Source organism: Carcharhinus amblyrhynchos, chromosome 20 (assembly GCF_965287045.1).
Source record: "Carcharhinus amblyrhynchos chromosome 20, sCarAmb.v2.hapA, whole genome shotgun sequence".
Taxonomy (NCBI): domain Eukaryota; kingdom Metazoa; phylum Chordata; class Chondrichthyes; order Carcharhiniformes; family Carcharhinidae; genus Carcharhinus; species Carcharhinus amblyrhynchos.
This window is the reverse complement of record NC_137343.1, coordinates 26666683-26680290: the sequence shown is the minus strand read 5'-3', so window position 1 is coordinate 26680290 and position 13608 is coordinate 26666683. Positions and strand designations below refer to the sequence as shown.

At 37.5% G+C, this 13608-nt stretch overlaps 1 protein-coding gene across 3 annotated transcripts in view; it reads left to right on the top strand.

Annotated features, from left to right (window-relative positions):
* The window catches only part of LOC145355857 (calcium/calmodulin-dependent protein kinase kinase 2-like), a 103447-nt gene that overhangs the window by 36553 nt on the left and 53286 nt on the right, over nt 1-13608 (top strand). For all 3 annotated transcript variants that reach the window (XM_080208289.1, XM_080208288.1, XM_080208287.1), the window contains exons 3-6: nt 7708-7755; nt 8405-8458; nt 9280-9331; nt 12040-12173. In XM_080208289.1, coding sequence (XP_080064415.1) covers nt 7708-7755; nt 8405-8458; nt 9280-9331; nt 12040-12173 — 288 coding nt within the window. The remainder of the gene's footprint in view (nt 1-7707; nt 7756-8404; nt 8459-9279; nt 9332-12039; nt 12174-13608) is intronic.

The following is a 13608-nucleotide window of genomic DNA, read 5'->3' as shown; positions in this document are numbered from 1 at the left end:
ATGTAACTGAGGTGTTTGAAATGATAAAAGGATCCAATAAATTAGATATAAAACAGTTATTTCCTCTGGTGTAGGAATCCATAACAAACAAATACAATCTTTAAACAAGAGCTGGACCATCCAGGAGTGAAAAAGGAAGTATTTATCCACAAATTTGTGGTGGAAATGTGAGATGTCCTCCCCCAAAAATGCAGCTATGCTGAATAATTGAAATTTCCAATACTGCTGTAGACAGATCAGATGTTTTATGAGAGGAGAGTATTGGGGAATGTTAATTAAGGGCACATAAATGGAGTTGGAAGTATGTGATTTAGCTGAATGGTGGAATAGCTTCAAGAATCTCAATGGGCTACTCCTTTTCCTATGTTCCTAATTTCTATATGTTCTACCATTTTCATTCCTTTTGTTCATCTTGGGCTCTCAATGCTACGCAATTAGCTGTTTTCTTTTGAAGTTCTCATCCCTTTTTGACACTTCTGATATTCCTCAGCTTTCTATTGTATTTCATTGTATGTTCTGATTCCTGTTAATATTATCTTTTATGTTTTGTTTATCTATTGATCCTGATTTTTATTTTATTTCACAATGTTTTCTCATGGTTTTTTAGGTTTCCTTTCCTTACTCTCTCCTATGGACAGGTCCTTCTCCTGCTAAGATTGTAATTGGTGAGATTTTTGACCTCATTCTTATTCATTACTGTAATAGAGTGGACTTTACCCAGAAGCCACAATTCTCAGTTACACTGCATCTAGAATTCTTAGCAGGAAGGCAATGCTTCATCAAATCTAAAAGCCTAACTGGTAGCTTTTGTCATGGCCACAGGAATAAGAAAAAACTGAGTTCAAAAATTAATGGAAAAATTAGTTATGTATTTAAAGGATTAGTTGCAAACGTTTCTTTTTAAGGAAAAATCTGTCTGTGACATAAACAAGCCCATCTGATAGCTACCTCATATTGATACAACATTTCTAGGTATGAGTCATACATTATAACCAAACAGACCCTTACATTGATAAAAATACCTTGCTTCAAACACTATCAATTCCAGTGTTGTTAAAGGTTGTTTTTTTTTGTCAAGAGGCAATCTTGGGGTACTGAATTTCTAACCAAGGGTTGTCTTGATGGAAATAAAACATGTAAAACTCCATTGCTGCAATAGGGGCTTTTTTTTCTCACACAACAAATTTCAAAATATAAAATCTTTTGGTGAAGTCCTCTGAAATATTGTGAAGGTGAAGGCTTATGACATTAAAGGTAAAAGTTACTTGATTAGAGAGTTAGCTGAACGATTAGAAAGTAGAGTTCAGGGAAAAGGTAATTTTTTATTAATAAAATGCAGTCAGTGGAATGCCACATAGACTTGAATTGAATCGTTTCTTGTTCTCCGTACAAATAAATGATTTATTATGGGGAAAAAAGAACTATATCAAAATGTGCTGATGACGCTAAATTTAGCTTGTGAAAAATTGTATAGAAGAATGCAGATGGTATAGGAGAACATACATAAAGGTAAATATATACCAAATGTAGATAAGTATGATAAAAACAAATTACTGCAAATGCCAGAATCTGAAACAAAAACAGAAAATGCTGGAAAATCTCAGCAGATAGCTCTAATGAAGACTCATCCAGACTCAAAACATTAGTTCTGTTCTCTCCACACATGCTGTTAGACCTGTTGAGATTTTCCAGCATTTTTTGTAAATATGATGATGTACATTTGGAGGGTTGCAGCAGAAACAGAAAATAAAAACTAAGTATAATAGCAACATTCCGAATAATGTGGCCGGACAGAAAGATCTAGTGGGATAGAGATAAGATTGTTCACGTGAAAATCAATAAAAAGGGGAAATGGGAGTTTATATTTAATGGCTTTGCATTTAAAAGCAAAAGGGTGATGATAAATGTCTATAAGACATTGGTTAGGATGCCTTTTGGGTATTATGTGAAATTTTGAGCGTTCTGTTACCAGAAGAATATATGAATTGTGGAAAAGGTGAGCTGTTGATTCATTGGCATGTTACCAGAGATTGGATTGTATAGTTCTTAGACTTAACAAAAAGAGGGCCAAATTTAGTAGAGCCAGAGGTTATGGAGGACAGGCACTAATTATTGTTCAAAATTATCTAGAAGATCGAGAGAATAAATGGTGAAGAATTAGCAAAGCATAAATGCAGAATTTGTGGTAGAAACAAAAAGGGGGGATAACGAGGCAGTAAAATTGTTTAATCCAAGTAGTTTTAAAACTGAGTCAATTACGATATTAAACAGGAAATAAAATGAGAAAAATGCTGAAGACTGCAAACATATGAATCAGGAGCAGGAGTAGGCTATTTAGTTCTTTGAGCCTGCTCTGCCATTTAATACGATCATGGCTGATCTGATTTTTAACCTCAACTTCACGTTCCTGCCTACCCTGATAACCTTCCATCCCCTAGCTTATCAAGAATATATTTAGCTGCTCTTAAAAATGTTCAAAGACTCTGCTTCCACCACCTTTTGAGCAAGAGTTCCGAAGACTGACAACCCTCAGAAAATAATTCTCATCTCTGTCTTAAATGGGTGATCTCTAGTTCTAGATTGTCCCACAAAAGGAAACCTCTTTTCATCCACCATGTTAAACATAAGAACATAAGAAATAGGAGCAGGAGTAGGCCATCTAGCCCTTCAAGCCTGCCCCGCCATTCAATAAGATCATGGCTGATCTGTCGTGGCTCAGTTCCACTTTCCCGCCTTCTCCCCATAACTCTTAATCCCCTTGCCTATCAAAAACCTATCTACCCGCGTCTTAAATATATTTAGCGAGGCAGCCTCCACCACTTCAATGGGCAGAGAATTCCAGAGATTCACCACCCTTTGAGTGAAGAAGTTCCTCCTCAACTCCATTCTAAACTGCACCCCCCTTATCTTGAGGCAGTGCCCTCTAGTCCTACTGTCCTTTCTGAGCGGGAAGAGCCTCTCCACCTCTATCCTGTCCATCCCATTCATCATCTTATACGTCTCAATGAGATTTCCCCTCATTCTTCTAAACTCTAACGAGTACAAGCCTAGTTTATTCAGCCTCTCCTCATAGTTCAACCCCCTCAATTCCGGTATCAGCCTAGTAAACCTCCTCTGCACTCCCTCCAAGGCCAAAATATCCTTGCGTAAGTGCGGCGACCAAAACTGCACACAGTACTCCAGCTGCGGCCTCACCAGTGCCCTATACAGCCACAGCAAGACCTCCCTACTTTTATATTCAATCCCCCTCGCTATGAAGGCCAGCATCCCATTCGCCTTCCTGACCACCTGCTGCACCTGCAGGCTGGGTTTTTGCGACTCATGCACAAGGACCCCGAGGTCTTTCTGCACCGTAGCATGCTGCAGTTTTTCGCCAAGTAAGTAATAATCATTCCTACCATTATTACTACCCATTAGGTAGGAATCAGGTAGGACCCATCAGGATTTTGTTTGTTACAATCAAGTTGATTTTTGCTCTTCTAAACATCAGTGGATACAAGTCCAGCTTGTCCCGCCTTTCCTCAGAAGACAAACATACAGTTGCAGGCTTTAGCCTAAAACTTTCCCTAAACAGTTTCCAATGCGTTTACATCCATCCTTAAATAAGGAGACCAATACTGTTCACAACTCACTAATGCCCTGTATAACTGAAGCATAACCTATTTTTGTATTCCATTCCCCTCATAATAAATCATAATGTTCTATCAATGTCCCGAATTACTTGCTGTAATATTTACTCTCATATTAACCTTTTGCAATTCGTGGTAGTAGGACACCCAGGTCCCTATGCATCTTGGAGTTCTGCAATCTCTTAACATTTAGATAATGTGCTATTTTTATTGTTTATGCCAAAATGGACAATTTCACATTTTCCCACATTATACTCCATTTGTCAGATCTTTGTCCACTCGTGTAACCTATTTATATCTCTTTGTAGCATATGGGAAAATGGGGTTACAGTAGAGGACTCCAGGAAGGGAAACTTAGCACATGCGAGATGAACTTTTTGTTCCCAAGATTTTTTGAAAATACCTTTTGTAGGATTTTATAAACCCTTTGGTTGTAATCCTCTGATGTAAGCTAGCCTGTTGCGTTTGTTAAGCTAGTCACATTTGGATTGACGTTCTCATTAAGGAAGCATTTTTGAATTCAAATTAATTTACTGATGGTGATTTAATGTGTGGTTATAAAAACCTTAGGCTACTGTTTGTAACTCATTTTAATCTGCTAATCTACATGAAGGACATGTATGTCTATCAACCATATTTCTGATTGTCTGATTGTAGTCATATGAACCAAGCTGATTTGCTGAATTATAGATCAATAATACGAATCCTGTATAAAACCAATTAATTGATTGTGTAGTATTATAAATCCTGCAGAGACTATCTATAAGACTTTCCTGATAATTTTAGTTTCACTTTTATGTAAGTGTTTACTGCTGAAAATTGCAGTGCAAGATTTCTATTCAATTTTGTTACATCAGTTGGAGTTCAGTGGTTTAATACAATAATTCTGTACACCATAAGAATGCCCACCCTCCCTCCCAAATGCACTGTGTATCCTACACATACTTCACCATCCCATCCCCTCATTGTACACCCTCGTCAACCCTTCTGCACAGTAGTTCAAAATTCCCCTCTGTGCTCAGCTTCCAGTTTTGGAATGGACGAAGCATTACGTCAGTGCTGCAGATCCCAATAATTACATGAAGTTACTGAAAAAAATCAAACTATACAATCTGTCAGCAGAAAACATTAAATGTTTTGGAACAGATCAAGTTTAGTATGTGTTGAGTCTCAGTTAATTCCAATGCCTGTTTGAAACGTGTCATTTAAAAAAAATTCTTTTGGGATCATTTTACTTTCTCCAGTGATCCAGCTGAAATACCACAAATGAATACACCTTGAATGAATTATAGCCTTTTCCTATATTTTTCTTTGCTTGGGTCCAACTGCTGCTTGGTGGGTAATTGTGTCTTCTGTGTGTTTTCTCACCATATCTTCAACTAATTATGTAGCACTACCCAAAACTGAATCACATTTTTTGAAATTGGTATCTCAGAATTGGACTTTTTCCCCCTTTTGTGTACTAATTGCCTTCTCTCCCCTCCCTCATCTTCTTCAGTATGCACATATACTGTGTGTCATAATTGTACAGGCGCCAAGTGGTTGTTCTTTGTGTATGAGCCAGGATGGCAAATTTCAGTTGACTTGTCAACTGCAGGAGCTGACACGGTCAGGCTGGATCTTGCCTTCATCTGATGACTAAACAATGCGCAAGGAATATGATTAATTTAACTTTCTTCACTTGAGGACACTGAAATCATTTCTGCCACTGTCAGTACCTCAACTGATCTGTTAGCTCATCACTATTTGGACTTGGATTACCTGGAGCCCTCCCTTTAAATATTTGTCAATTCCATATCATTTCAGACTGAATATGGTCCTTGTCAAAGAAAAGGTCATGAAGCATGAAGTTGAACCAACAACATGTACAATGGTCACTAGGTGGAGCCAGTGCATTAATGCTTTTAATAATTAAAAAAATGTTTGGAAAAAGATCAAATAGAATGGGAAAACTAATGGAAATTAAAATTTGTCAAATTCTCCTCTCCATATATAGTTTGTGAGATTATAGAAACGATATATGATGGTAGTGGACCAAACCTTTATTTTACCACATCTTACAAAATTGATATTTCTAAAATGAAAGCAAATGAGAACAATATCTTTTGTGATCAACGATCAGATGTGGCAAATAGATTCCTGAAAAACAATTTAGTACTTTTCTGATTAAGCCCTTTACTAAAATATTCAAAAATCTATTTAAAAATGTGTTATCTTTCCTGAATCAGCTCGTTGGCCTGTGGCATATGATGTGTACAGCAATGAGTCATGATTTGCTTTGCTCATTGCCAAAGGAAATTTTTTGATAAGTGTTACTTTATAAAGGTAACCATGGTTAAGGGAACTGACCCTGTACATTTATTTGGGAAGGTGGTAGTACACTGGTGGTGCAATTATATTGTCTCTGGACTGGTAATCCAGAGATCCAGGACCTGGATTTGAATTCCACAATAGCAGATAAAATGTTCAGTAAAACATCTGAATTTAAAAATCTAATGATGACCATGAAACCATTGCTGAATGTTGTAAAAACCCATCTGGTTCACAAATGTCCTTTAGGGAAGGAAATCAGCTATTCTTACCTGGTCTGACCTACATGTGATTCTAGATCTATAGTAATGTAGATGCTCTTAGATGCCCTTAGAAATGGCCTAGAAAGACACTCAGTTGTATTCAACCATTACAAACAAAACAAAAAGGAATGAAGCTGAACAGAACACCCAATATCGAGCTCGACACCAGAAGAGACAGCAGCAAACCCAGGTCTGTCAGCCCTTCAAAATCTTCCTTTTGATCTGGGGGCTTGAGCCAAAATTGGGAGCTGTTTCAGTCTCGTCAATAGCCTGACATAGTCTCAGACACCATTCCTGGATATGTCCTGTCCTACTGGCAGGGCAGACCCATCAGAATATGGCTGCGCATTGGTATACTGTCAGGACGCGGTTGCCCTGGGAACCCTGAACTTTGACATGGGGCTCCATGAAGTCTCATAGCACCAGGTGAAACATGGACAAGTAAACCTCCTGCTGATTATCACGTACCGGCCCCCTCAGTTGATGAATCAGTATGTCTCCATGTTGAACACCACTTGGAGGAAGCACTCTTTCAATATTTCAATATCCATCACCAAGACTGGCTCAGTCATGTCACCACAGACCGAGCTGGCTGGATTCTGAAGTAGTCATGATGTGGAGATGCCGGTGTTGGACTGGGGTAAACACAGTAAGGAGTCTCACAATGCCAGGTTAAAGTGGCGTTTACTACCGAATAAAACCTGTTGGACTTTAACCTGGTATTGTTTCTTACTGGGTTCTAAAGGACAGAGTTATTGAACTGGGATGTGACAGTGTGAGGGTACCAACAAGAGGGGCAAACACACATGACCTCATCCTCACCAACCTACCAGCTACAATGCATATATCCGTAACAGTCTTGGTAGGATTGACACACTCTTTGTGAAGACAAAATCTCATCTATACACTGAGAATCTCCTCCATCATGTTGTGTGACAAAATCAACTTGCTAAATGAACAGATCCAGCAACTCAAGATTGAGCATCCAGGAAGCACTGTGAACCACCATCAGCAGCAGAATTGTACTCAGCCACAATCTGTAACCTTATGGCCAGCATCAGATTTGACAATGAAGCTTTCCCATCCTAGATTTGTCTCTTAATATTGCAAGATCTTTGACTGAAAATGCAATCAATGGTTTATCCAAAATGTCCAGGAAAATTGGGTGAGTTTATTGTTACAGTAATTCTATTATTGTATTATGAAAACTGATATAAATAATTCAGGCCTGGATTAACAGTTTTATTTCTTGTGTATACATGCACAAGAAGTTCTCTGTTATTAATTTGGGTTATCTTACCCTGCATTGAAATTTTCAAGTATAAAGAGTGTCACCTGCTTTAGAGTAAGTGAGAATGCTGGGTGCTGGCATGTGAAAGGATTGGTGTTTCCATGAACAAATTAAAAAATACTGAGGCATAATTCATTGGCCACATTACTGGATATCCATGATTGGTAGCCAGTGTTCTAATATTTTATTTTATTGATTTTGTTTATCTCAATAGGATTGTGTGCAGTTAAACCAGTACAAGTTGAAAGATGAAATTGGAAAGGTGAGCATCAAGAAAACAGAATACAAAATAATTTTACATTGAAAATTTGCCCTTGAGTACTCTAAACAATGTGTTTATGCTGGTGTCTTTTTAGCTCCACTTTGATATTGAATATTACAAATGTGAAGTAATAAATCATTGTGGTAGAAATTTTAGATACTATATCCAAACATGCAATAGCCTCCACTTTACATGTAGGAAAGCTTTACTAGAGAAAATAAAAGTGTATGTGGAAATTGAGCATCCAGCAATGCTCTCTCTCCCTCTTGTCTAGCCTCTGCATGAACCCCCTCTACAGCGATGCAGTTGGGATAGACAATATCATGGATTGCAAGGGTAGATTCCAATGCCCAGTGACTATCAAACTGCCTTCCCATCACTGCCAAGCTACTTAAATTTTCTTATTAACATTTGCAGTATTTGTTGACTTTAATATTCATGTGATGAATAATTTATGGAATAGTCATCGATTAATTCTGGTGTTCAACTAAAGTAAATTCCATTTCTGTTTCCAAAAGCACCCTCTCTTGCTGACAGTGAATTAATTTTACATGTGCTTTGTGAAGCATTTGGAAATTCACAGTATGGTTTTAACTGATGAATTATACCACGTAATTGTCTTCTGAACGTATTATGTTCTTTTGTGCAGGGTTCCTATGGAGTTGTCAAACTGGCATACAACGAAGATGATAACACCTACTATGTATGTGTTGAATGAATCAAACATTCCTCTTATTGGGTATTCTAAACCAAGAAGACCCATTGAATTATTCATATATTATGTTGACGCAAAAAAAAGTACATCCAATTGTCATAAAAATAAAAGCAATTTAGCTGCAGATACTGAGAAACGTTTTTCACCTGTAAAAATGTTGTTCAATTCAAATAATTAATTAATTGATCCTAAGATATGATTGAATTTTGTGAAGATTAAACAAATGGAACACTGCATATAAAAGATTTTATTGACAGCTGAAGTTAACTGTTCTTCATTATGATACAGTATTTCAGACATTACTTTATGCTGATTTTATTTGGCAGACATTTTACTTGCATTTAATGATGTGATAGTATCTGTGTTCTTGTATGATCGTATTCACAAGGAAATTTTAAGGCTTATGTGGAAACAATTGTAACTTTAGATAAAAATATTCCAAGCCCACAAAGTTTAATGTTTCTCCAGCTGAAGTCAATTTATTTAATATTCTGCACATTGCATTTTAATGTGCATAATTACATTTTCAAAATATGATTTTTGTATGAGTTAAATATAAGTTGGAACAACATCCACATTAAACTGGAATTTAATATCTCAGATTGTTATGTGGTTAACATAACTGAATCTCATTTTTGCTCATATTTTCTTTGATATAATATTGTTTATTGCTTGACCCACTAAATATATTTGTATTTTTTCAATATTTTCTGAAATTCAGGGTAACTGATTCTTGTTTCATTAGCTTGAACTTTAATTATTTTGTGAATTAATGAGCTTCACAGATATTAATTGTATTTTCTTGCTAGGCAATGAAAGTCCTTTCTAAGAAGAAGTTAATGAGGCAAGCTGGATTTCCACGTAAGTATGGTATAGTTTTTGTTCACATATACTGCCATGTTGACAATCACTGCAGTTACATTGGAAGTGAGTCATTTGACCCAATCAGTACATATTGATATTCATGTTCCATATGAATTTTTTTTCATTCATTCATGGGATATGAGTGTTCCTGGCTGGCCAGCATTTATTACCCTTCCCTACCTGCCTTAAACTGAGTGGCTTGCTAGACCATTTCAGAGAGCAGTTGAGAGTCGACTACTTTGCTGTGGCTCTGGAGTCCCATGTAGGCCAGACCAGGTAAGGATGGCAGGTTTCCTTTCCTAAAGGACATTAGTGAACCTGATGGATTTTTCCGACAATCGACAATGGTTTCATGGTCATCTGTAGATTCTTAATTCCAGAGATTTTTTTTATTGAATTCAAATTCCGCCATTTGCTGTGGCGGGATTCAAACCTGGGTCCCCAGAACATGAGCTGAGCTTCTAAATTAGTAGTCTAGTGATAATGCCACTAGGCCATTGCCTGCCCTAATTTTGATTCCATGTGCTCACTTTTTTGCCACATTGCTTTATCCCAATTACTTTCAAACATTGCCACTAGTAGTGCATTTCACAGCCTCGTTACTCTGCGTGGAAAAAGTTCCTCCTGCCCTGTCATAAATGTCGTATGTTTACTCTTCTATCTACATCCACTTCTTTAAATCTCTCACCCACTGAAAACATCCTGTTCCTACCCATTTCACACTGTCTCACATCTTCATAATTTGAAATACATTCAGGAAATCAAATTTTTAAGCTTCACAAAGAAAAGTGGTGATCATTATGATGTCCTGTCATAGAGATCAAGAATACAGATTCTCCCACTTACCCGTAAAAACAGTTTTCAATCTCAGCCACCTAATCTTCAGGATTTGCCAACAATGGAGATGAATTTCTCCAGATAGAAGAAATTAAAATCTTGACAAAACAGAAAATGCTGAAAATACTCAGCAGGTCAGGCAACATGAATGGAGAGAGAAACAGTTAACCTTTCAGGTTGCTGATCTTTCAACAGAGCTGGGAAATGCTAGAGAATTTGAGCCGGGGTGGATGGCACAAAGACAAAGGAAAGCCTGTAATAGATGTGGAAGATAGATGAGATTAGATGACAGAGCAGTTAGTTATAACTGACTAAAGGGCTAAAGGCATTGGAAATGGGGCAAGAAAATAAATAAAGATGCCTAGAGCAAGTGTATAACTATCTGAAAGCAAAAACAAGACCAAGAGATGCACAGAGAAGGGAAGTAAAATGGGGACCAAGTTTAGAGTCTAAAATTGTTTAATCTGTGTTGAGCCTGTAAAATGCCTAATCAAAAATTTAGGTACTATTCCTCAAGCTTACATTGACCTTCACTGGAACAGTGCAGCAGGCCAAGGACACAGAAGTCAGTGTGGGACCAAGATAAATAATTATAATTACTTGAAACTTGTGGTCATTCTTGCAGACTAAGTGGGGGTGTTCCACAAAGTGGTCAACCAGCCTATGTTTAGTCTGCCCAATGTAGACAATTGTGGATAGTATACATAGTATACAAAATTAAAATAAGTACATGAAATACACTGCTTCACCTGGAAAAAGTTTTGGGCCTTTGGTGAGGAAAGAGGAGATAAAACAGCAGATGTTACATTACGTGTGTTTGCATGGAAAGATGCCAAGGGAAACAGCAGTGCTGGAGAAGATTGACCATGGTATATAGAGGGAACACACTTTTCAGAATACTGGAAGGGGAAGGTATTATATGTTAGATGATAGCATCACAGTAGAACTGGTGAAAAATGATCTATTGACTTCAGGGGCATATGAGGTTGAAGGTGAAGTTAAGGAGAACCCTATCATGACTCTAAGAGGGAGGGGAAGGGGTGAGAGCAGAAGTTTGGACAACATGGTGGATACGGTCGAAAATCCTGTCAACAACGGTGAGTGGGAAATCTTGGAAGAGGTAAGATGGCACTGTGAAAACACTGGTGTGGAAGGTTGCAACATTGAAATAGATATGACGGAGGAGGAGGAACTGAGAGAATAGAATGGAATTCCTACAGGGTGCAGGATGTGAAGAAGTGTAGTCATGGTAACTGTGAGAGTTAGTGGGTTCATAGTGAATGTTATTCGATAACCTATCACTCAAAATGGAATTGGAGAAGTCAAGGAAGGGAAGAGTAAGAGATAGACCATGTGAAATTGAGAGAAGGATGGAAATTGTTGCTATAAGAGATACAACCCAGTGGGGTAGGGAGAGAGACTGTGACTGATATTTCCAGTGGAGAAGTACCTGGCAAAGCTAAAGGAATAGATAAAATAAAGGTAACATGTTAAAAAGCTAAAGCCAATATGGTGATTTTCATTCTCAGGGAAGAGAAAAAACCTTTATCGATCAGTTACATGACGCAGATACACTTGGTGTGCAATTTGAGAAAGATGCAGCCCCAACAAGTGCTACTACTGATGTCTGCTTTGAATCAGAAAGTTCCACACTAATATGCATTGTCATTCTCACTTATCCCAATGCTTAGATTCTTCTATGTTGAAAAGATATAATGCTGCATAACATTTGTACTGTCATTGGATTCCTTAGATTTTTTTTAAGAAGTTATTGTTTATTTCATGCTGTACTACAAAATTGTGAGGAAGGGTTATTTATCATGAGTATGTGGTCACTTATCACAGAATGATTCTATTCTGTTGCCTAGGTCGTCCCCCACCCCGAGGTGCCAAAGCTGTTCCACAAATCTCTGCACAGCCTAGAGGGCCTTTGGATAGCGTGTACCAAGAAATTGCCATTTTGAAAAAGCTGGATCATCCAAATGTTGTCAAACTAGTTGAAGTATGTTTTACTTTACATCTCTCCGTTACTCAACAAGTGCTCGCATAAGTATATTTCACCAATTTGGAATATCAGACTTTCCATATGCATCCATGTTTATGTGAACATAACTAGTCACCTTGAGCATTTTTTGTCTGATTTTAAGCAATTCTCAATGTTTAATGGTTCCAAAAAGTGAGCTGTTCTGAGAACCATCTTTGTCATGTCCCGGTCAATGTAAGCAATAATTTTTATTTCAATCATTTAAAAATCTCTATTACATTTCAGCAGACCTTTAAGAAGTTGTTTATTATCAGCCTCCGGCAACTGTTCTAGGATCGGTTGCAGATTATCATCGATGTACAAAACTATGTACCTCATTTTTCCACTCCAAAAAAGGGTTTAAAAGAGGACACAATAGCACCAATAAATTACTTGCCTATTTTGGAACTGATTACTGCTCCACTAGAAGTAGATCAAGGAATATCTGCAAAAAGTAAATGAAGATACATTTTTTTAGTTAGGTTTGTATAAGTTATATCGAAAATGGAGTAATTTACTGTAGCTCTTAGCTAAAGTTAGTAAGGTTACAGAAGAATGGAATTTGTAGTAATAGAAGAATACAGATTTTTTTGTCAGAGCATGTCTGTAGAAATATATTTTTTACTCATTCGTCATGAGTAGGCTTACATTAACACTACAGTGAAGTTATTGTGGAAACCCCTAGTCGCCACACTTCAGCACCTGTTCAGGTACACCGAGGGAGAATTTAGCACAGCCAATGCATCTAACCAGCATGTCCTTGAGTGTGGGAAGAAATTGGAGCACCTGAAGGAAACCTGTGCAGACATAGGGAGAATGTGCACACTCCACCCAGACAGTGACCCAAGCCGCGAATTGAACCCAGGACCCTGGCACTTGAGGCAGCAGTGCTAACCACTATGCTACAGTGCTACTTTATCGCAGTGCAGATGTAGGAGAGGATGGTTCTTAACACAAGGGGCATAGGGAACAACCTGCAGATAGATCAGATGGTATAGTATAAGTAAATACAATTATCCATTGGGTTTTGCACCATCACAACGCCTTAAGTTTGTGCACACACCTTTAATGAACACATTGGTACAATATACTTTGTAAATCATAGAATATCCTGAGAATTATGGTGCAAACTATAAATTCTATGCACCTTTCATCTCTGTTTTCCTGCATGTCATTCATCCTGAGAAGTTCTGCAATAATTTGCACATAAGAAGTGAATCTGCTCAGGTTGTAAAGTTCATGACTTCTTTTATACTGTGCCCATCATTATATGCAAATTCAATTTAATATTAAAGAACAGCAGGGTTGTGACTTTGTAACTTGATCCATGAAAGTGTCTTAATTTAGCCTATTCTTTCCTATCATGGCATGTCTAATGTGATTTGCACAATCCTGCCATTTTTACTCTGGTTTA